The sequence below is a fragment of the Mustelus asterias genome, chromosome 25 (assembly GCF_964213995.1).
Source record: "Mustelus asterias chromosome 25, sMusAst1.hap1.1, whole genome shotgun sequence".
Classification (NCBI taxonomy): Eukaryota; Metazoa; Chordata; class Chondrichthyes; order Carcharhiniformes; family Triakidae; genus Mustelus; species Mustelus asterias.
In genome coordinates this window covers 24,437,136-24,461,368 of record NC_135825.1, presented here as the reverse complement: position 1 = coordinate 24,461,368, position 24,233 = coordinate 24,437,136, and the positions used below count along the sequence as shown (strand labels likewise).

Here is a 24,233-nt window from a genome sequence, read left to right as displayed (position 1 = left end):
ATATCATCTGCAAATCTGGCGATATTACATTCAGTTCCCTCTTCCAAATCATTAATATATAATGTGAACAGTTGGGGTCCTAGCACAGAACCCTGTGGAACCCTACTTGTCAATGACTGCCAATCAGAAAAAGACCCATTTATGCCCACACACACAGCCTGTCCAAATCACACTGAAGCATCTCTGTATCCATCTCACCCTCTCACCCAACTTTATATCATCTGCAAATTTGGATATATTACATTCAGTTCCCTCCTCCAAATCATTAACATATGATGTGAACAGTTGGGATTCTAGCACAAATCCTTGTGGAAGCCCACTGGTCACTGACTGCCAATCATTTATGTCAACTCCTAGCTTCCTATCTGCATTCCAATCATTATTCTGTAAATTGGGTTTGTGTCTCTGTATGCCCTGTTTGTGCTTTAACAACACCAGGTTAAAGTCCAACAGGTTTATTTGGGAGCAAATACCATTAGCTTTCGGAGTGCTGCTCCTTCATCAGATGGAGTGGAAATCTGCTCTCAGACAGGGCACAGAGACACAAAATCAAGTTACAGAATACTGATTAGAATGCAAATCTCTACAGCCAACCAGGTCTTAAAGATACAGACAATGTGAGTGGAGGGAGTATTAAGCACAGGTTAAAGAGATGTGTATTGTCTCCAGACAGGACAGCCAGCAAGTCCAGGAGGCAAGCAGTGGGGGTTACTGATAGTGTGACATAAACCCAACATCCCGGTTTAGGCCGTCCTCATGTGTGCGGAACTTGGTTATCGGTTTCTGCTCAGCGATCTGCTCGGATGAGGAGGATCGCAACAGACACCTCCAGACGCTGAAAGATGCCCTCATAAGAACAGGATATGGTGCTCGACTCATCGATCGACAGTTCCGACACGCCACAGCGAAAAACCGCACCGACCTCCTCAGAAGACAAACAGGGGACACGGTGGACAGAGTACCCTTCGTCGTCCAGTACTTCCCCAGAGCGGAGAAGTTACGGCATCTCCTCCGGAGCCTTCAACATGTCATTGATGAAGACGAACATCTCGCCAAGGCCATCCCCACACCCCCACTTCTTGCCTTCAAACAACCGCACAACCTCAAAAGACCATTGTCCCCAGCAAACTACCCAGCCTTCAGGAGAACAGTGACCACGACACCACACAACCCTGCCACAGTAACCTCTGCAAGACGTGCCGGATCATCGACACGGATGCCATCATCTCACGTGAGAACACCATCTACCAGGTACACGGTACCTACACTTGCAACTCGGCCAACGTTGTCTACCTGATACGCTGCAGGAAAGGATGTCCCGAGGCATGGTACATTGGGGAAACCATGCAGACGCTACGACAACGGATGAATGAACACCGCTCGACAATCACCAGGCAAGACTGTTCTCTTCCTGTGGAGGAGCACTTCAGCAGTCACGGGCATTCAGCCCCTGATCTTCTGGTAAGCGTTCTCCAAGGCAGCCTTCACGACACACGACAGCACAGAGTCGCTGAGCAGAAACTGATAGCCAAATTCTGCACACATGAGGACGACCTAAACCGAGATGTTGGGTTTATGTCACACTATCAGTAACCCCCACAGCTTGCCTCCTGGACTTGCTGGCTGTCCTGTCTGGAGACAATACACATCTCTTTAACCTGCGCTTAATGCTCCCTCCACCCACATTGTCTGTATCTTTAAGACCTGGTTGGCTGTAGAGATTTGCATTCTAATCAGTATTCTGTAATTTGATTTTGTGTCTCTGTGCCCTGTTTGAGAGCAGATTTCCACTCCATCTGACGAAGGAGCAGCGCTCCGAAAGCTAATGGCATTTGCTACCAAATAAACCTGTTGGACTTTAACCTTGTGTTGTTAAAACTGTTACCGTGTTCACCCCAGTCCAACGCCGGCATCTCCACATCATGCCCTGTTTGTGAGCAGATCTCCCACTCCACCTGACGAAGGAGCACCGCTCCGAAAGCTAGTGGCATTTGCTACCAAATAAACCTGTTGGACTTTAACCTGGTGCTGTTAGACTTCTTACTGTGTTTACCCCAGTCCATGGCAGGCATCTCCACATCATCCTATCTGCTAACCAGCTTTCTATCCATCTCAAGACACTACCTACCATCCCATCTGCTTTAACTTTACATAGAGAATCATAAACTGGTGGTGCCCTGTCCCCGAGCCATGACACCACGCTGTGACATCAGCGGGGACGGGGGGCGGGGGGGGCATGGGGTGCAGCGTCTGCAACGAGGGAAGGGGAAGCCTCCAACTGGCGGTCGGAGGTCGGAACTGCAGCCGGGGGGGGACATCAAAAGGGCGGCGGCAAAGGGGAGAGGGTAGCCTCCAACTAGCGGTCGGAAGTAGGAACAGCAGGCGGCGACATCAAAGGGCGGCGCCGACAAAGTGGCAGCACCTGGCGGTCGGAGGTCGGTACAGCAGCCGCCGGCGACATCAACCAGGGCGGCGGCGCCCACGAGGGAAGGGCAGCACCTGGCGGTCGGAGGTCGGAACAGTCGAGCGGCCAGAGTGGGGCGACGTTAGAAAAAGCAGCGGGTTTGCGCTTGCGCGGCGAGTCTGTGAGGAACCGGCTCCAACATGAGCTCCCGAAAAGGTGAGGGAGGTTTTTCCTTCAAGCGGCGGCCGGCACAACAACCGTACCCGGGACCCGCGATCTTCACTCTCGTAATATCTATTTTTTTTTCTCTTCCCTTCCCAGTTCTGGCTCTCCAAGCGCGCAAGAAGCGAAGCCGAATCAAAAAGGAGAAGATTGTGAAAAAGTGAGTACTGGTGGGGTTTTTTTTGTTTTGGTGAGCCGGGCCCGCCCCAGCTCGTTCTGGGCTTCATGGCAACGCAAGGCCGAGGCTCCGACTGCGGCCCAGGCCTTTAGGCAGCTTCCATTCCCCCCCCCCCCCTGCTCCACGAGTGAGCGGGATGAGAAGGTGCTGGTCGGTTATTTTTATTTTTTTGCTGCCTCTGCTCGGGATTATTTTGTGTTTGGTCTGATGTGTGTTAGGGGGTGTGGGGTAGGGTAGGTAGTGTGCTGTAAAACGTGTTAAGTATGACACCCTCCCTCCCCATCACCTTTTCATCCCCAAAGGATGAAGTTTGACTTTTTTTTGTTTCTGAAGTTTATTCAATTCCCTGGACAGAAAACATTTTGGAAGTGGGGGGAAAAAAGTTGCTCAATTTGTATACACTTTCCTGTGCCTATATGTATATATGCTTTTTGTTTTTCCTGTAGGGAAATCTTTTTAATATTTTAATTTCTACTGCTGAATGACCCAGTAAGAGAACAGGTTCTGCTGTGGTATATGAAACCTAGAAGTTGGAAAAGACTGAGTGGTGTAAACATCTTTTGTTTGGTTATGGTTTTGCAGTTAAGTCTCCCAAGCTCCCATTGTCTGACGACCTAGTGTTTTGTTTTTTCTTTAACAAAAGTTTTCTGGGGAGTCCTCTCGATGGGAGTAGGGCTGAGATGGCCAAATGTGGAATGAAGGTAAGGGGGAAATCCACAGGAAGGCTCGAGTCAGAAAATGTGTGGGGCACTGTAAGGTGGGAACAATGTTTGAGATGTAGGGTCATGTCATGGGATGATCGGTGGACTTGGATTGAGTGTTTTAAATTTGAATAATGGGTGAAGTGGGCTTGGGCAATTAAAGCTTTGGACAGATGAGTTTGAGTGGCAAGGAGAGCATTATAAAAATCAAGTCTGGAGAGGATCTGGGTATAGATCACAGTTTCTACAGCAGAGGATTAGGAAGGGTGGAGAGGCTCTGTGATAGGGTTTAGGACACCGCTTTGGGTCAAAAAGTGTTAGCAGAAGTAGATCTCTACATCCCAACAGACTAGCTGCACAACTTATAATGTCAGTTTTAAGTCTAGTGTGGTTTAATCTTCTAGGGTATAGCTTTTGATGCATAAATTGCTATTACCCTTTTTGTTTTCATGGTTACCAAGCTACAGTCTGTTTCTATGATGTGAGATCATAACTTCAATGACATCACAAAGCAGTTCAACGGATCATTTTCTCAGTCTTTAAAACTTGACAAAATGTTGTTTCTGCTTGGTCCTACTATTAGATTATTATATTTTAAATTTGCTAGTGCTACTTCTAAATCTATCTTATTAGTTTATTGTTGAAAGGTAACTTGCCACATTTTGTCAATTCATAGCCTTGGTTATTAGATTTGACTGAACTGCATGATTTATGATCATTTAGCAACTAGTGGAGCTTGCCTTAAGCCACTTATAGTTCTGTTATCCATCTGCTATGGCTGGCAGATTTGGTGGTGGTAGTAATGGTCAACCAGCAAGACTTAGATTACTGCTCAATGGTAGGTATATACAATTTCCAGTGCTCTCAGTCTTTTTCCCTTACTCGGTGATTAAAATTATGTATCAAGCCAAAAATCAAAATAGAATGTATTTTTGTTTCATTGCATCACTGTCAGACCTGAAGACTGTATGCTTTGTCAACAGTGAAATATGGCATACCTACTTCTGTAGGTACAAAGCAAAAATACCAAACAAGAAGTTAACATACATATCAGTCAACATTATTTATCTGACTAAAACATCTTGAGATTTCCTTTTTATGAAATTGAAACGCATATTCATCTTTTGTGTTGGAAATCCTCTTGCAGGCGAAATTAAGAAATGTCTTTACATAGTGTCGCAAGTGGTTGAGGCAAGGACTATTTGCTCTTGACAGAAAATTGGATTTGAATCATTGAATTCCTACAGTGCAGAAGAGGCCATTCGGCCCATTGAGACTGCACCGACGCTCTGACAGAGTATCTTACTCAGGCCCTCTTTCCCCTGCTCCCCACACATTTACCATGACTAATCCATCAAAACCTACATGTCTTGGGACACTAAGGGGAAATTTAGCATGGCCAATCCACCTAACCTGCAATTTTTTGGACTGTGGGAGGAAACCCACACGGACACTGGGAGAATGTGCAAACTCCAAATAGACAGTTACCCAAGGCTGGAATTAAATCCGTGTCTCTGGAGCTGTGAAGCAGTGATTTTTTTTTTTGGACTGGCCTAACAAAGAGCTGGCACAGACATAGAAATGGCCTCCTATAAACATGGTTATAAATAATTTCCTCTCTTTTCTAGTGTGTTCTTATAATACAATAAATGCAAAGGAAATATCTATTTTCTGTCACATCATTAAAGCAAGAATGGGCAATTTTCATTTGTAACTGAAGAGTTCAGTGGTAACCATTACTACTGCTCTGTCTTATTAAGAGAGCAACTCCTTCTGTTGGGTCAGTATTTTAATCAGCCATGTTAAAACAAGTGCATTCTGGTACAATATTGTGACTAGCATTGTCATTACATTCTCAACCCCCCCCCTCAAAAAAATTAGGTTAACTGTATAATATTTGTTAGTTGGGGGTGTATGCAAATAATTTGCTGTGACATCTACCAGCAGTGGCCTTGAATTAATTGCCATGCATTGGTCCAAATTAAGTTAAAGGTTGAATTCCTTCGATATTACAATCTGGATGGGAAGAAGGAGAAATAGTGTTCTGGTCCTTGCAACATAGTTTCTAGATATCGAGTGATCCTCCTGTAAAATATATTCTAGCTGCAGCCAGATCAAGTTTTTCTGTCCCATCTCTTTTGATCAAGTAGCTTGTTAACACTTCAAGTAGGTCCACACGATCACTTGGTCATCCACTGCCTTCAGGATAAGAATGAAAGTTTGGGAAAGCTGGATATTACTAAGGATGTGTGTGTGTCCTTTTTTTTAAACAAAAAAGAAATTGTTGCATTCATCATACAATGAATTTGCAAACAAGTTGTCTTTCAGAAATCTATATTGATTTCTTGTGTGTATCTGTTGCACATTTGTTAAAATGTGATTATTTAAACTAGACCTGATTATGAAAGTTGTGTGGTGGGAAAAAATGCAAGCTACCTTTTTGTGTACTGTACTTGTAGAGGAGGCATTAAAACCGCAGATATACTGCTGTGGGTATCTCATAGTCCCAAGAGTTAAGTTTACGGGAGTGGATCAATTTTTTAATTGAATGTTCAGGTTGGGAAAGGATTTTGTTGATTTAGAAGCACTACTAATTAAAATTTTAATGTATGATTGTAATCTTTAGGTGTGATTAGCAGATTGATAGCTCTGGCAGTTGCGTACCAGTTCTCTTGATCAGCCGAAAAAAATGGATATTAAGGTGAAAGATGTTTACCTGGGTGTCAGCTACAGCACAGCTAGATGGAGAGCAAAGCTTTCAGTGCTCTTCCCCGACTTCAATGAGTGCACTCCCATGCACCATCTCACACTAGCCATCCTTTAGTGTCTTGAGTAGCACTGCAAGTAAGTTCTGAATGTGGGGTAATTTTGGAACCAGATTTGAGACTGTTAACACTTATTGGATTCTTGGAGATTTTCTGCTTTCAGTCTGAGCTCCAGATAGGGGGAAGGCCTTGCAAAATGGTGTGGAATGCATCGGTGCAGGAATCTTGATGTCTTCCTACCGGTGTGGGATGTTACCAATGGTGCGAACCTCAGTGGCACTGCCATGCAAAGACTGGAGGTGGGCAGCCAATTAAAATGACAAACTGCGCACCCAACCCTGTGAAGTTCTCCATACTAATATCTGCGATCTTATGCCAAGACTGGGATGGCTGTCCAACAGACTGTGTGATCATTCCATGCAACAGCCTGGAATGGTCATTCTCACAGTATCATACCCCACAGCCAGTGCCCCAGACACAGCCATCACTCTCTCTCAGTATGCCCCGTCCCACCAGGAGGACAAATTCAGCAGAACTGATGGCAAAGTTGCAATCAGTCAAAAGGCGTTACCTTGGGAATCCTCAACATTGACTTTTAACCTATTAAGTTTAATGTTACCAAGTTAAACGTGGGTAAGGAATTGCCTACTGATAACCTATCACATTCCCTCAGCCGATGAATCAGTACTCCATGTTGAATATTACTTGAAGGAAGCCCAGTGGTGGCAAGGGCACAAAGTGGGGGACTTTTATGTTCATCACAAAGGATGAATTGGAAACATCACTCCTGACCGAGCTGGTTTAATGCTGATGGACTTGCCTACTGCAGACCCTGTCTGACAGATGAAGAGGGAACCAACAAGAGGGCAAACCTACCAGAATCCTCACCCATTTACCTGTCGCAGATGCATCTGTTCATGGCAGTAGAAATAGAAGTGACCACTGTATGATTATGTCAGAGATGAAGTCCTGCCTTCATACTGAACATCACTGTGCTCCATAACTGTATTGCCGTGCTAAATGGGATAGATTCAGAACAAATCTAGCAGTTCAAAACTGGGCATGCGTGAGGTGCAGTGGGCCTTCAACAGCAGCAGAATTGTGATCAACCACAATCTGTAATTTCATGGCCTGGCTTATCCTCTCTCGATATATAGTTGCCAAGGAAACAACCCTAGTTTAATGAAGAATACAGGAGGACATGGAGCAGCACCGGGCATACCTAAAAATGAGGTCAACCTATCAAAAGTTGCAATACAGTAAGCCCCATGCAATAGAGCCAAGCAATCCCCCACAATGGATCTGATCAAAACTGCAGTCCTGTCACATCTGCTTGTGAATGGTGAACGACAATTAAACAATTGGAAGAGGAAGCTCATCTCCATCCTCAATAATGGAGGAGTCCAGCATATCAGGGCAAAAGGCTGAAGCATTTGCAACCATCTTCAGCCAGAATTGCCAAGTAGGTGACCTTTCTCGGTCTCCCATGGAGGTGCCCAGCATCACTGATGCCAGTTTTCTACCAATTCAATTCACTCCACTTGATAGCAAGAAATGGCTGAGGGCACTAGATAGGCCCTGACAACATTCTGGCGGTAGTAGTGCAGTCTGTGTACTCCAGAACCAGTCATCTCCCCAGCCAAGCTACTCCAGTGCAACTACAGGACTGCCTGGCAAATTGCCCAGATATTTCCTGTCCACAAAAAAGCAGAGCAAATCCAACCCACCTAATGACTGCCCTGGCGGCCTCCATTCAATCATCAGTAAAGTGGCCGGGGTCTTTGACCATGGGGGTGGCACAGTGGTTGGGGCAGCACAGCGCAGTGGTTAGCACTGCTGCCTCTCAGCTCCAGGGATCCGGGTTCAATTCCTGGCTTGGGTCACTGTCTGAGCGGAGTTTCCACATTCTCCCCATGTCTGCGTGGGTTTCCTCCCACAGTCCAAAAGATGTGTGGGTTAGGTTGATTGGCCATGCTAAATTGCCCCTCAGTGTCCCGAGATGCGTAGGTTAGGGGGATTAGTGAGGTTACGGGGATAGGGCCTGGTGGGATTGTTGTCTGTGTAGACTCGATGGGCCGAATGGCCTCCTTCTGCTCTATAGGGATTCTATAATAGTTGGGGTTATACCTGGTACAAAGGAAGATGGTTGTAGCTTTTGGAACTCAGTCATCTCAATTCCAGGACATCACTGCAGGAGTTTCTCAAGCTAGTGACTGAGGCCTAACCATCTTCAGCTGCTTCATCGATTTCTTCCCTCCATCAAATTCAAAAAATGGATGGTCGTTAATAGCACAGTGTTTGGCTCTATTCATGATGACTCTAATGCTGAAATAGCCCATTCCCATATGCAGCAAGAATTGGACAATGTTCAGGTTTGGGCTGATGTGCATTTGTGCCATGATATCTTCCATGTGAAGATGGGACTTCACCTCCAAGGGCTATGTGGTGGTCACATGCAGGTTGGTGAGAATGAGGTCAAGTATGTTTTCCCTTTTGTTGGTTCCTTCATCACCTGCTGCAGACCCAGTCTAGCAGCTATATCTAGGGTGGTGCTACTAAACCACTCTTTGTGATGGACATTATACCCTGAGGGATTTTACTGTGTCTTCAAATGGTGTTCGACATCTAGTACTAATTAATCAGCTCTGAGTGGGGTGGTATGTGAATTCCGCAGGAGGTTTCCTTGCCCATGTTTGATCTAATGCCATGAGACTTCATGGGAGTCCAAAGTTGATGCTGAGGACTCCCTCAGCAACTCCCTCCTAATTGATGTGCCACTGCCACCTCTGCTGGGACTGTTCTGTCGGTGGGACAGGATAGACCCAGTGATGGTGTCTGGGACGTTGCAAATTATGATTCTGTAAGGATGACTATGTCCTGACTAGCCTGTGGGTCAGCTCTCAATTTTTCATGAGCTTCCAGATGGAGAACTTTGCAGGGTTGACAGGGATAGGTTGGCCTTTGTCGTTTCTGGTGCCTAAATCGATGCTGGGTGGTCGGTCTGGTTTCATTCCTGTTGAATTTGTAGCAGTTGGATGCAAGTGTGTAGCTTGCTTGGCCGTTTCGGATAGAGGTTAAGAGTCAATCATATTGCTGTCGGTCTAAGAGTCACATATAGGCCAGACCAGGTAAAGATGTTGGTTTCCTTCCTTTAAGGGCATTTGTGAATCAGATGGGTTTTTACAACATTGACAATGGTTTCATGGTCATTAGACTTCAATTCCAGACTTATTTTATTGAATTTGCTCCTGTTATCATTCCTGAATGATTCTTGGCAGGATGGTATCTTTGTTCCTGTTCCCCACCCCTCCCCTGGCTTGAATTGTTAGTAAGAGTTTTAACAACACCAGGTTAAAGGTTAAAACTCTTACTGTGTTTACCCCAGTCCAACGCCGGCATCTCCACATCATGACTTGAATTGTTAGCCCATAGCAGCTCCAAGCTCTCATTGTATCGCTGACTGGGGCTATATTTCTGGCTTTTCCGAGCCTCTAGCTGCTAACTACTGGTAAAGGCAGGACTCTGGGCCCAGTAGCGATCCCAGACTCTGAGCCTGGCATTCACTCCTTGCCTTCTCTGTTTCTAGGCTGCCAACCAGCCATGAGTTGCTAAGGCTCCACCATTTCCCACTCCAGCGAGTGATTTCTGTGTCTGACGGGAGGAGTTGCCATGTCAAGACTGTAACTCATTCTTGTGTTATCTTGGAATTTTTTTTCCGTTTGGCATGCTGTTTGCTGAGAACACTATGCTCACTCTTTGAGGAGCAGACAGTGCTTCCCAGTACCACCATGCATTGTGCTTCAAAAAAGGTATATTCAGGTGACTGTGATCAAAAATCAAACTCTGTGCAATATGACATTGAAACCTTTGGCTGTAAATTTCAACTTGCTGCCTTAAGGACGTGGAAATGTGCGAGAAACATAAAAGATAGGACCAGGAGGAGGCCATTTGGTCCTTTTGAGTGTGCTCCACCATTCATTGCGATCATGGCTGATTGTCCAAGCTTTTTCCCCATAACCTATGGCCCCAATTGCTATATCCAGCTACCTCTTGAATACATTAAAACATTACTACTTCCCATGTCCCTTTGTGATATTGTGAGCACAGTGCTTGTAAAATGCCACAGACCTGAGGGGATTGGCATATTTTGGACATACTCAACTTGACATACAAGTTGAAGCACATTTTTCTTCTGTTCCCAAGATGTCGAGGCCTGAAAGACATCAGTGTCTGAAACTCCCAAATAAGCCAACCCTTTCTGCTTTTCATGGAACTGTTTAATTTGGCTTTAACAAATGGGGCAGTTCTGCCAATTCCAGGTTAATATCCTTTTGTTTAGCTTGAGCATTTACAAAATGCTGTAGGTGAACTTCAAATTGGACCAAGAGCTATTTGGATGCCACAGTATATGTTAATCAACGTGACCTTGCATTTCAGAGTTTGTACTATCACTTATATTGTTGAATCTATGGAAGTTATCTGCATGCTGTCTTGTGAACCTTCTGACTGCTATTTTCACTGGGAATTCTGAATTTGTCCTTCAGTGCAGTGGTGTGCTCAATGTGGCATAAAATCAAATCTGGAATGTATGCTGTGGCTGATGCTTAATTGGCAAGCTGTTGAGGCAAGACCAACTGAATGCAGTAGAGCAGCTTTAATGTTTACCTTTTACTGAAATGGCTGCTCATGGTCTAATACATTTGGGTCCAAAGCAAGGAGAGTGGAACCTGATGGGAATTTGTTTACCAGAAATTCTCTTTGAATTCTCCCTGTTCCTTGATTTTAGACAGCTTTAAATTAGTGCTGTCTCAACAGGTTTTCCATGGGTCATGTTTATAGAATACTGAACTTCTATTTTTTGATATTTGCAGATGTCATATTTACTGTTTTCTATGTTATTAAAGTTTCTTTTCTCTCGCATGGTTTCTTACAGTCAGCGTTCTGTTGTGCAGTTTTGTTTTTGCTGTTTTTTCTTATGAGCTTCATGGACAATGTTATCCACAAATCAATTTCCTGCCTCCCTTTCACACAATCAAATGAGTTTAGCAACCTTTATGAGCCTTTTCATACCACTTTGCCTCATTGCACTGTATTTCTGATTTGAAACAAGTTCAGAAAGATATAAAATTACACAGCAGTATTAACTACCAAATGTGAAAATCAAAAAATGGATCTCCACACCTTTTGCACATTTTCTTCATTTAACTAGTTTTGGTACTATTCATGTCTTGTAGATTTAGGAGCTTTGCTGCAGGAAGTTAAGAGTACTAAGGAGTTTGCTAGTTCACAAAAATACTGTCACATTCTCAAAATTTGATTTTGCCCTTTTTGCTAAAAATCAAACAGGAAAAGTTGTAGTTCCTTCCTATAGGCAGGAAAAGACTCAAAATATAGGAATTGTTCTATTCAGCTTGGTATTTTTAAAGCAACAGTAATCATGAAGTTCTTGATTTGAGCTTGGCATTGTAGCAACATATTTTAAAGTGAATCTGGAATCAAGTATTTTAAGAGAAGCTATCTGTGTTAATATGCTAATAATTTACAGGGATATATTATGAGCTGGTGTGTAGTGGTATTGTCACTGAACTAATGATCCAGGGTAAACTGGGGATCAGGGTTCGAATCCCATCAAGCAGGTTTTGGAATTTGAATTAAATAAAAATCTGGGATTAAAAGCCTAATGATCATGAAACCATTGTTTGTCATGAAAACCCATTTGGTTCACTAATGACCTTTTAGGGAAAAAAATGTGACTCCCGACTCTCACTTATGTGGTTGACTCTTAAATGGCCTAGCAAGCCACTCAGTTTTGTCAAACTGCTGCAAAGTCAATGAAAGGGAATGAAACTGAATGGACCAACCAGCATTGACCTCGGCACGGGAAAGGACAATGGCAAACCCATCCCTGTTAACACCGCAAAGTCCTCTGTCTTGGGGGGGGCTTATGCCAAAAGTGGGAGAGCTGTCTCATAGATGAGTTGAGCCTGACATACTCTCACTCATGAAACTATCCCAGACACCACCATCACCATTCCTGTACCACTGTCAGACCCCAGCAGACGTGGTGACACAATGGTATATAGTTGGGAGGGAGTTACCCTGGGTGTCCTCAACTTTGATTCTGGGCCCCATGAAGTCTCATGGCATCAGGTCAAACATGGGCAAGGAAGTGTCCTGCTGATTACTTCCCAGTTAAACAAGATACTGGAGGAGGAAGAGATTCCACAAATATGTCCATCCTCGGATGGAGAAGCCCAGTACATCAGAAACATGAGGCTGAAGCATTTGTAACAATCTTCAGCCTGAAGTGCTGAATCTTGGCCTCAACCAGAGGTCCCCAGCATCACAGATGTCAATCTTCGACCAATTCGATTCATTCCATGTGCTATCAAGAAATGACTGAAGGCCATGGGCCCTGACAATAGTACTGAAGACTTGTGCTCCAGAACTTGCCGTGCCTAGCCAAGCTGTTCCAATACAACTACAACACTGGTATCTACCTGACAATGTGGAAAATTGCCCAGTTATACATTGTCCACAAAAAGCAACAACAATCCAACCCAGCCAATCACCACCCCATCAGTCTACTGTCGATCATCTGTCAAATGGAAGGGGTCACCAACAGCGCTGTCAAGTTGCATTTGCTGAGCAATAACCTGCTCACTGATGCTCAGTTTGGGTTCTGCCAGGGCCATTCATTACACATTGCAATCAAACTTGGACAAAAGTGTTGAATTCTAGAGGTGGGGTGAGTGATTTGACATCAATGCAGCATTTTAGTGAGTGTGGGATTGAGGAGTCCTAACAAAACGGGTCAATGAGAATTGGGTCAGGTGGGGATGAGGGTGTGGTAGAGAGAAAAAGAAACCCTCTGCTATTTGGGGTCATACCTGGTACACAAAAAGATGGTTGGAGCTCAATTATCTTTGCTCCAGGACATCACTGCAGGAGTTCCTCAGGGTAGTGTCCTTGGCCCAACCATCTTCAGCTGTATCATCAGTGACCTTCCCTCCATCATAAGGTCAGAAGTGTGGATGTTCGGCACCCTTCATGACGACTCGTATTGAAGCAGTCCGTGTCCGAAGGCAGCATTACCTGGACGATTTCTAGGCTTGGGCTGACGAATGGCAAGTAACATTTGCACCATGCAATGACCACCTTTAACCAGTGAATCTAACCATCACCCCTTGATATTCAATGGAATTAATATTGCTGAATCCCCTCTATCAGCATGGTAGTGTTATCATTGACCAGAAACTGAGCTGGACTGGATGAGCCATACAAATACTGTGGCTACAGCAGCAGGTCAGAGACTAGGAATAATTGCCTCCTGACTCCCCAAAGTCTGTCCACAAGCACAACTTGGGGAGTGTGATTGAATATGCGCTCTACCTGGATGAATACAACTCCAATAACATTCAACCATCCAGGACAAAGCAACTCACAAACATTCACTCCCTCTACTACCAACATGCAGTGACAGCTGTATGTCTTATCTACAGGATGCACTGCAGGAGCCCACAAAGGAACCTTGGGAAACGTATTCTAAACCCAAGACCTCTACCACCAGAACGACAAGGGACCAGCCATTTGGGAACAGTACTACCTGCAACTTCCCCTCCAATGCACTCACCATCCTGACTTGGAAATATATTGCTGTTCCTGTCTGTCGGTGGGTCAAAATCCTGGACTGCAGCAGTTCAAGAAGGAAGCTCACCACCAACTTCTCAAGGGCAATTAGGGATGAACAATAGATGCTGACCTAGTCAGTGATGCCCCCATTTTATAACTCAATTTAAAAATCAATAATTCCAATGAAATTGTTCCCATTATCAAGTCCTCTGTCCACACTGATAGAACTGACCATATAAACCTACTGTTCTTTTTGCATCCTCAAAAGTGGTATTGTGAATAGCAGAAAAGTGGATTATAGCTGGAGAAGTTCATATGCAATGTCCATACAAACTAGATGTTTTAATATTGCCATTGTAAATTTTTTTAAAGAAAGTGGAGTAAGTTATGCTTTCAGCCCTGGTTCAACTAATCCCTGCCTTCCTATCCTCGCTTAACCACTTGGTTTTAATCGTGTCCACAACAGGTGATTGTCTAGTCTACCATAGAACCATAGAAAATTACAGCTCAGAAACGGGCCTTTTGGCCCTTGTCTGTGCTGAACCATTTTTTGCCTAGTCCCACTGACCTGCACTTGGACCATATCCCTCCACACCCCTCTCATCCATGAACCCGTCCAAGTTTTTCTTAAATGTTAAAAGTGCATTTACCACTTTATCCGGCAGCTCATTCCACACTCCCACCACTCTGTGTGAAGAAGCCCCCCCTAATATTCCCTTTAAACTTTTCTCCTTTCACCCTTAACCCATGCCCTCTGGTCTTTTTCTCCCCTAGCCTCAGCGGAAAAAGCCTGCTTGCATTCACTCTATCTGTACCCATCAAAATCTTATACACCTCTATCAAATCTCCCCTCAATCTTCTACACTCCAGGGAATAAAGTCCCAACCTATTCAATCTCTCTCTGTAACGCAGCTTCTCAAGTCCCGGCAACATCCTTGTGAACCTTCTCTGCACTCTTTCAACCTTATTTACATCCTTCCTGTAACTAGGTGACCAAAACTGTACACAATAACTCTACGTTGTAAGTTTTGCTGCATTCCCATCCTATCCTACACTGTCAAATTTTTAGAAGTCAGTCTGTGAAACAGAATGACCAGTCAGCTCCACAATCTATGCACACAAGCATTTCAGGCCTCAAAGCTGATCTTATGCTCCTGTTTATATTGAAAAATCTCTGTTTCAGCACTATTTGAGTTCTCGCCCAAAGTGCTGTGGTTTTTTACTGTGCGTGAGTTTAATGCTATTCTCTGCCAGGATAGCATTAAACCCCCTACTGTCTCTCTCTCTCTCTCTCTCTTCCCCCCCCCCCCCCCCCAATCACCTTCACTTCATCAGGCAGTGGTTCTTGACCACCTAGTGTTCTGCGATTTCAAGGGGTTCAGAATCATGAAATGGCAATTGCACATTTGTGCCAACTCTCCAAAAGAACTGCTCAGCTAATCCTATGCCGCTGCTTTTCCCTGTAATCCTGTAAATCTTTTCCTTTATGATTGTCCAATTCACTTTTGAAAACTACGATTGGATCTGCCTCCAGTGTGTATTCTGGCAGTGTATTCAGTATTTAATCATTGCAGAACAGTTTTTTTTTTTAAAATCTAGTTCTCTTGCGAAGTACCTTCAATCAGTGTCCTCTGTTTCTCAACTCCTATGCCAATGGAAACTTTGTCCATTTCTCTTCTACATCAATGAGAAGTTGAGACACAGAAGTTTGGGGAGAGAATTCTAGAACTCGGGGCACAGAAGAGCAACTAAAATTAGGGATGTCGAAACAGCACACATCTTGTGGGACCAGAAAAGATTGCAGCAATAGGATGGTTGTGGTCACACAGATCTGTCTCCCGTGTAACGATACTGTGCGTTTAAGAAATTTATTTTGAGATGTTTCTGTGCAAGATCTTTCTCGCAGTCCCTTCCATTTTATCCATGCCATTTTGTCAATAACTAACATCCTATATCACTGCAGCAGCATAATTGCTAGAGTGTTGGTTTTATTCTGAACTAATGCTGTTCTTGGTGTTCCTCTGGGTTTTTGCAGAGTGGATCTTGATTGGGATGATGGACAGCTGTGGTCAAGTGACAGGGTGAAGCTAGGCTTATACAGAGAATTCCAGTTTGGATGCCATCTTGAGTTGAGAGAGAGGAATGCCTCTCTTTTCCCCTCTGAAGTTGGAAACTGGGATCTGCCAGGAGATGAGTCTCCTTATTTGGAAATTCTGCTGTATGATAGTGGAGTTGCTGTTTGGTAGCTACAGAGAGGGAGGCATCCCTTTCTATCTCTGAAGTCTTGAGATTGGGTACTGCCAGAGACCAGGATTACTTCTCTGAAGTTTTGCTGTTTTGAGGATATATCCTTCTCTGAAAATTGCTGTCTGGATTTCTGTCCAGAAGTCAAAAGGCTGGAAATCTAGCATCATGCAAGTGTCTTTGGTTATTGGGCTAATTGGCTCTACGGAAGGGATTTATGTTTATGGGGGATACTGCTGAATTGGAACAATAGAGAGAGAATTATATTTTGTCATTGTTTTAAGTTTTTAATTGGTAAATTTATGAAAAATTAAGGGAGTAGTGGAGAGTGAGGAAGATACAGCAGGATATAAATCTGCTGGAGACCTGGGCCAAAAGATGGCAGATGGAATTTAACCCGGACAAATGTGAGGTGATGCGATTTGGAAGGTCTACTCCAGATAGAAAGTATACAGTAAATCAAAGAGCCATTAGAAATATTAGCATACAGAGGGATCCAGGCGTGCAGATCCACAATTCCCTGAAGGTGGCAACTCAGGTGGTCAAGAAGGCGTATGGCATGCTGGCCTCCATCGGTTGGGACGTTGAGTATAGGATTGGAAAATTATGTTGCAGACTTTGATTAAGCCACATTTGGAGTATTGTGTACAATTCTGGTTGCCACACTACCGGAAGGATGTTGATGCATTGGAAAGGGTGCAGAAGAGATTTACCAGGATGTGCCTGGTTTGGAGGATATGGACTATGAAGAAAGGTTGAACAAACGTGGATTGTTTTCATTGGAATATCGGAGGATGGGGGAGGGACCTGATAGAGGTTTGCAAGATTATGACATGCATGCATAGAGTAGATGGAGCTTTTTTCCCAGGGTCGAAGGGTCAATTACTCGGGGACATAGGTTGAAAGTGAGAGGGGGAATGTTTAAAAGAGATGTAAGGAGCAAATTTTTCACACACAGGATGGTGAATGCCTGGAACGCACTGCTGGTGGAGGTGGTGGAAGCAGATTCTATAACAACGTTCAAGATGCATCTGGATAGATAAATGAATAGGCAGGGAATAGAGGGATATGGACCACGTCGAGGTTAGAAAATATTAGTTTGGCACAGACTTGGGCCTGTTCCTGTGCAGTGCTGTTCTGTTCTTTATGCAGTTTTTAGTTATATTCTTACTGTGTTATTAAAGTTTGTTTTGATAGAGGCTTCCTGGAGAATCATACCTGGAGTGAAACACTTTATGCTCACCCTAACGCCAAAGTCAAATGTAAACGTTAGGGTCCAGGTTAACTGCAGAACATACCTTGGAGCTTCTGGTCTGGTCTTTAAACACCTGGCACAGACAATTTAACATAAACTTCATGTATATACAGTATCCAGAGTGTACCATTTTACCTTCCATCCTCGATTACTAGCTGATAGCAGTATAGTGTTGATACTCAGCCATGCACAGGATATGAGACTGCCAATTGGCTGTCTGAGACTGCCAATTGACCCCAGAGGAACATAGACATCGGTCCTGTGCCTTGTTGCCAAGTAACCAATGTCCAGTCTCGGCAAGCATGCTCAGTTTGTTAGTAGCAGTGAAGAAAACTGAGAGCAGGTACAGCCATCAACATAAACTCGATCTCGTCAGTGCCCTCGGCTCCAGTGAAGATCAACCCACCCTACTAATCTTTAAACCATAATGGAGTCAGGATGAGCGTTAAGTGTGGCATACATTTCTGATTCTTTAAGATGCCTACATGTCTTGAGAGAAGTTTCACTTTAAGTAAATAATATATCTTCAGTTAAATTCTGCATAGTAAAAATATTTGTGTTGAAGGAGGTCCATAGAATTTTTATGACTTGAGGGTGTCTCCTGCTGTAAAACGACCCATCCAGTTATTGGGTGTTGAACCTCTGCTCCCCCGTTATTCCAGGGGTTTCCCTTGCAGCAAAAAGTTCTACCCTTTAGATATCATCTGCCTGTGTATTTTCAGCTCTGTAGACCAGTTATTTTATTTGGCACGGCACCTGATGCTTTCAGTCCTACTGACGATTTAAAAAAATTGTTTTTGCATCTGCAGCGCCCACTTCTTCCCACCAGGACTCCTTTGGCTCAATTGGGCATTTCACACTGCTCTGCTCCCTGTTTGTAGTGATACACCTATGGGTAGTTTTTATTTGTGCACTCAATAATGGGATAATGATGAAATAACTTGGTAATAAGAGGAATGAGCATTGGCCAGGTAACCAGAAATAATTGGAATCTTGGTTTTAACATCTCGTCTGAAAGGTAGCAGCTACATCACTGTCGTACTCCCTCCATGTTGCATTAAAGTGTTTAACTCTTGGCTTACATACTCAAAATTGGTGGAAGGCTTTAACCCACAGCTTTTTAACTGCAGGTCTGAGGGGTGTAAGGAGAGAGAGAGGGCACTGCAGTAGACAGATTACAAGCTGTTGCTATCATGTTCTGCATTGGCCATTTGAGGAGGTGCCAGCAAGCTCCATAACATGAACACAAAATTGGTTAAATTGCCACCTCATTTGACAAGTGCTGCCTGTATTAAGGCTCTCCTGAGTAAATTGTGTTTAATAACCTATTGAACTGCTTGTAGCCCATCAGTATGATGTGAACTGTTTTAAACTGCAGCACGTAATTTCAGTAGTGAGCTTGAGTCTGTCAGCTAATTGATACAGCCCCACCACTAACACTGTACCGTGCCTGTTTATCCCAGACAGTGCCTGGTAAATGGTGCTAGCACTCTCTGTCCAAAGGCATTAATTACAAAGGTACTCCTAAACCCATGTTAAGTAGGATGGCTATTTTGAGCATTTCAGCTGTACAAACCTCAAGGTATGATTATTCATTAACTGTTAACTTTTAGCGACTAATTTTTCTGATTGCCATCATTTTCTCCCAGCAAAGATCATAGTGGTAATGTGACTGGACTAGCAATCCAGAGGCCCAAGTTAATGTTCTAAGGAAATTTGAATTCAATTAATAAAGCTGGAATTGAAAGCTAGACTTGGTAATGACTATGAAATTATCATGGAATATACTAAAGCTCATCTGGTTTACAAATATCCTTTAGAGGAGGAAATCTGTCATCCTTGCCTTGTCTGACCTATACGTGACTGCATTTCACAGCATAATGGTTGACTCTTGTGCAACAAATGCTGGCCTTGCCAGTGACCCCACACTCTGTAAAAGAATTTAAAAAAAAACACCCTTTCTCATCTGATGTTTGTGGGTAAAGCTGAAAGTGGTTTACGTGGTTCACTATTCAAGGTGCACTAATTCTATTTCTAGTGCCTGGTGGATTGTATAAATTGCCTGCGACTTTGGTAAGATTAGTCTGTGTGGATTTTGAGGCATACAACTGCCACTGGATGGGTCTACCTTGTCGATACAGGCATATTGCAGCCATGGAATCAGCGTAAGTTTAAAAAAAAACCGACTTGGAAACATTGAGCCACATCAGGGTAAAACCATTTTATCTTGAAAGAGGTTTCTCTTAAGTTTCTGAATGTTTGAACCCTGAAGACAATCAAAGCGAGTCCCATGAGACCACACTGAAACTTATGAAATGAATTCTCTCTTTCTCTCTCCACCCACCCCTTCCCCCATGACTACATGACTTGGCTGTTGTCTTCTACTTTAGCCTGACTTTCATTACCTTTCTAGCCCAAACTTGTGATAGGCCAGCCTATTGGAAAGGAGGATGCAATTACAAATAGTAGCAAGTTGACAAATGTGAACATAAAAAAAGTAAATTTTTAAAAAATGCATGTTTTTCAATTAATTGCCTCCAAATGTGAATGAATACCAGTCAATCTCCCATGTCAATACATCAAAATATAACGTGAATCTAGCTGTTCTAATCACAAGAACAGGCCCTTCAGCCCTCCAAGCCTGCACCAACCATGCTGCCCAGCTTAACTAAAACCCCCTACCCTTCCGGGGACCATGGAGGCACATGACATACATAGGCAGCTGGGATCAAGTGGATCCCTTGAGTATAGGGGGTGTAGGAGTAGAGTTGAGAGAAATTGGAAGGGCAAAAAGGGGACACGAGATTGTTTTGGCAGATATGGCAAAGGAGAATCCAAAGAGCTTCTACAAATACACAAAGGCAAAAGAATAACTAGGGAGAGAATAGGACCTCTTCAGGATCAACAAAGTCATCTGTGCGGATCCACAAGAGATGGGTGCGATCCTAAATGAATATTCCTCATCAGTATTTACTGTTGAGAAAGGCATGGATGTTAGGGAACTTGGGGAAGTAAATAGTGATGTCTTGAGGAGTGTACATATTACTGAGAAGGAGATGCTGGAAGTCTTAAAGCGCGCCAAGGTAGATAAATCCCCAGGACCTGATGAAGTGTGTCCCAGGACACTGTGGGAGGCCAGGGAGGAAATTGCAGGTCCCCTGGCAGAGATATTTGAATCATTGATAGTCACAGGCGTGGTGCCTGAAGATTGGAGGGTGGCAAATGTTGTGCCTTTGTTTAAAAAGGGCTGCAGGGAAAAGCCTGGGAACTACAGGCCGGTAAGCCTCACATCTGTAGTGGACAAGTTGTTAGAAGGTATTTTGAGAGACAGGCATTTGGAGACGCAAGGACTGATTAGGGACAGTCAGCATGGTGTTGTGAGTGGAAAACCATGTCTCTCAAATTTGATGGAGTTTTTTGAAGGGGTAACCGAGAAGGTAGATGAGGGCAGTGCAGTTGATGTTGTCTTCATGGACTTTAGCAAGGCCTTTGACAAGTTAGCACATAATAGGTTGTTGCATAAGGTTAAATCTCATGGATCCAAGGTGAGGTAGCCAAATGGATACAAAATTGGCTTGATGACAGAAGACAGTTGTTTTTCAAACTGGAGGCCTGTGACCAGTGGTGTGCCTCAGGCGGATCGGTGCTGGGTCCACTGTTATTTGTCATTTATATTAATGATTTGGATGAGAGTTTAGTAGGCATGGTTAGTAAGTTTGCAGATGACACCAAGATTGGTGGCATAGTGTACAGAGAAGAAGATGATTATCTAGGATTTCAGCAGGATCTTGATCAATTGCACTGACGAATGGCAGATGGAGTTTAATTTACAAAAATGCAAGGTGATGCATTTTGCTAAATCGAACCAGGGCAGGCCTTACTCAGTTAATGGTAGGGTAGTGGGGAGAGTTATAGAACAAAGAGATCTTGGGGTACAGGTTCATAGCTCCTTGAAAGTGGAATCACAGATGGACAGAGTGGTGAAGAAGGCATTCAGCATGCTTGGTTTCATTGGTCAGAACTTTGAATACAGGAGTTGGGACGTCTTGTTGAAGTTGTACAAGACGTTGGTAAGGCCACACTTGGAATACTGTGTACAGTTCTGGATCACCCTATTATAGAAAGGATATTAAACGAGAGAGAGTGCAGAGAAGATTTACAAGGATGCTACCGGGACTTGATGGTTTGAGTTATAAGGAGAGGCTGGATAGACTGGGATTCTTTTTCCCTGGAGCGTAGGAAACTTGGGGGTGATCTTGGAGGTCTATAAAATAATGAGGGACATAGATCAGCTAGTCAATATCTTTTCCCAAAGTTAGGGGAGTCTAAAACTAGAGGGCATAGGTTTAAGGTGAGGGGAGAGATACAAAAGTGTCCAGAGGGGCAATTTTTACACACAGGGTAGTGAGTGAGTGGAACGAGTTGCCAGAGGTAGTAGTGGAGGCGGGTACAATTCTGTCTTTTAAAAAGCATTTAGACTGTTACATGGGTAAGATGGCTATAGAGGGATATGGGCCAAACGTGGGACGAGCTTAGGGGTTTTAAAAAAAGGGGCAGCATGGACAAGTTGGGACAAAGGGCCGGTTTCCACGCTGTAAACCTCTATGACTATATCCCTCCATTCCCATCTTATTCATCTATTTGTCAAGATGCCCCTTAAAAGTCACTATCGTATCTGCCTCCGCTACCTCCCCTGGCAGAGAATTGCAGGCACCCACCACCCTCTGTTTTAAAAAAAAAAACTGGCCTCGTACATCTCCTTTAAACCTTGCCCCTCGCACCTTAAACTATGTCCCCTAGTAATTGACTCTCCCACCCTGGGAAAAAGCTTCTGACTATCCACTCTGTCCATGCCCCTCATAATCTTGTAGACTTCTATCAGGTCGCCCCTCAACCCCCATCGTTCCAATGAGAACAAACCAAGTTTCTCCAACCTCTCCTCATAGCTAATGCCTTCCATACCAGGCAACATCCAGGTAAATCTTTTCTGTACCCTCTCCAAAGCCTCCACATCCTTCTGGTAGTGTGGCAACCAGAATTGAACACTATATTCCCAGTGCGGCCGAACTAAGGTTCTATAAAGCTGCAACATGACTTGCCAATTTTTAAACTCAATGTCCCGCAGATGAAGGCAAGCATGCCGTATGCCGCCTTGACTACCTTCTCCACCTGCGTTGCCACTTTCAGTGGCCTGAGTACCTGTACACCCAGATTCCTCTGCCTATCAATACTCTGTTAATGGCTCTGCCATTTACTGTACAGTACTGTGTATTAGACCTTCCAAAATGCATTACCTCACATTTGTCCAGATTAAACTCCATGTGCCATTTCTCTGCCCAAGTCTCCAACCGATCTATATCCTCTGGCCTCATCGCTATCTGCAAATCTACCAACCTTTGTGTTGTCCGCAAACTTGCTAATCAAAACAGTTGCATTTTCCTCCAAATCATTTGTATACATATATTACAAACAGCAAAGGTCCCAGCACTGATCCCTGAGGAATGCCACTTGTCACAGCCCTCCATTCAGAAATGCACCCTTCCACTGAACGTAGAACAGCACAGTACAGGCCCTTCGGCCCTCGATGTGCCGAGCTTTGTCCGAAACCAAGATCAAGCTATCCCACTCCCTATCATTCTGGTGTGCTCCATGTGCCTATCCAATAACCGCTTGAAAGTTCCAAAAGTGTCCAACTCCACTATCACAGCAGGCAGTCCATTCCACACCCCAACCACTCTCTGCATAAAGAACCTACCTCGGACATCTCTCCTATATCTCCCAGCATGAACCTTATAGTTATGCCCCCTACATCTACCCGAGGAAATAGTCTCTGAACATCCACTCTATCTATCCCCCTCATCATCTTATAAATCTCTATTAAGTCGCCTCTCATCCTCCTCTGCTCTAAAGAGAAAAGCCCTAGCTCCCTCAACCTTTCCTCATAAGACCTACCCTCCAAACCAGGCAGCATCCTGGTAAATCTCCTTTGCACTCTTTCCAATGCTTCCATGTCCTTCTTATAGTGAGGTGACCAGAACTGCACGCAATATTCCAAATGTGGTCTCACCAAGGTCCTGTATAGTTGCAGCATAACCCCACGGCTCTTAAACTCAAACCCCCTGTTAATAAACGCTAACACACTATAGGCCTTTTTCACGGCTCTATCCCTTGAGTGGCAACCTTCAGAGATCTGTGGATATGAACCCCAAGATCTCTCTGTTCATCCACATTCCTCAGACCCTGCCGTTGACCCTGTAATCCGCATTTAAATTTGTCCTCCCAAAATGAATCACCATGCACTTATCAGGATTAAACTCCATCTGCCATTTTTCGGCCCAGCTCTGCACCCTATCAATGTCTCTTTGCAGCCTACAACTGCTACCGTCTTTTTTTTAATGACCGAGCCAGTTCTGTATCCACCTTGCCAGCTCACCTCTGATCCTCGGTTCACCTTCTGCACCAATCTGCCATGAGGGACCTTGTCAAAGACCTTGCTGAAGCTCATGTAGACAACATCCACTGCCCCACCCTCATCAATCATTTCTCAAAGATTTCTCTCAAGGCCCCAGCAATTTCCTCCCTTGCCCCTCTCTCAGTATTCTGGGGTATATCCCATCAGGTCCTGGGGACTTGTCTACCTTAATATTTCTCAAGAACCCCAATACCACCAACTTTTTGACCTCAACATGACTCAAACTATTTACATACCCTTCCCCAGACTCATCATCCACCAAGTCCTTCTCTTTGGTGAATACTGATGCAAAGTACTCATTTAATACCTTGCCCATTTCCTCTGACTCCATGCATAGATTCCCTCCCCTGTTCTTGAGTG

The 24,233-nt window shown here is 44.1% G+C and overlaps 1 protein-coding gene across 1 annotated transcript in view; it reads left to right on the top strand.

The window, feature by feature from the left end:
* Positions 1 to 2,403: 2,403 nt before the first annotated feature.
* Positions 2,404 to 24,233, top strand: part of LOC144511866 (SRSF protein kinase 1-like) — an 85,751-nt gene continuing 63,921 nt past the window's right edge. The window contains exons 1-2 of the mRNA XM_078242269.1: positions 2,404 to 2,620; positions 2,726 to 2,786. Coding sequence (XP_078098395.1) covers positions 2,605 to 2,620; positions 2,726 to 2,786 — 77 coding nt within the window. The 5' untranslated portion in view covers positions 2,404 to 2,604. The remainder of the gene's footprint in view (positions 2,621 to 2,725; positions 2,787 to 24,233) is intronic.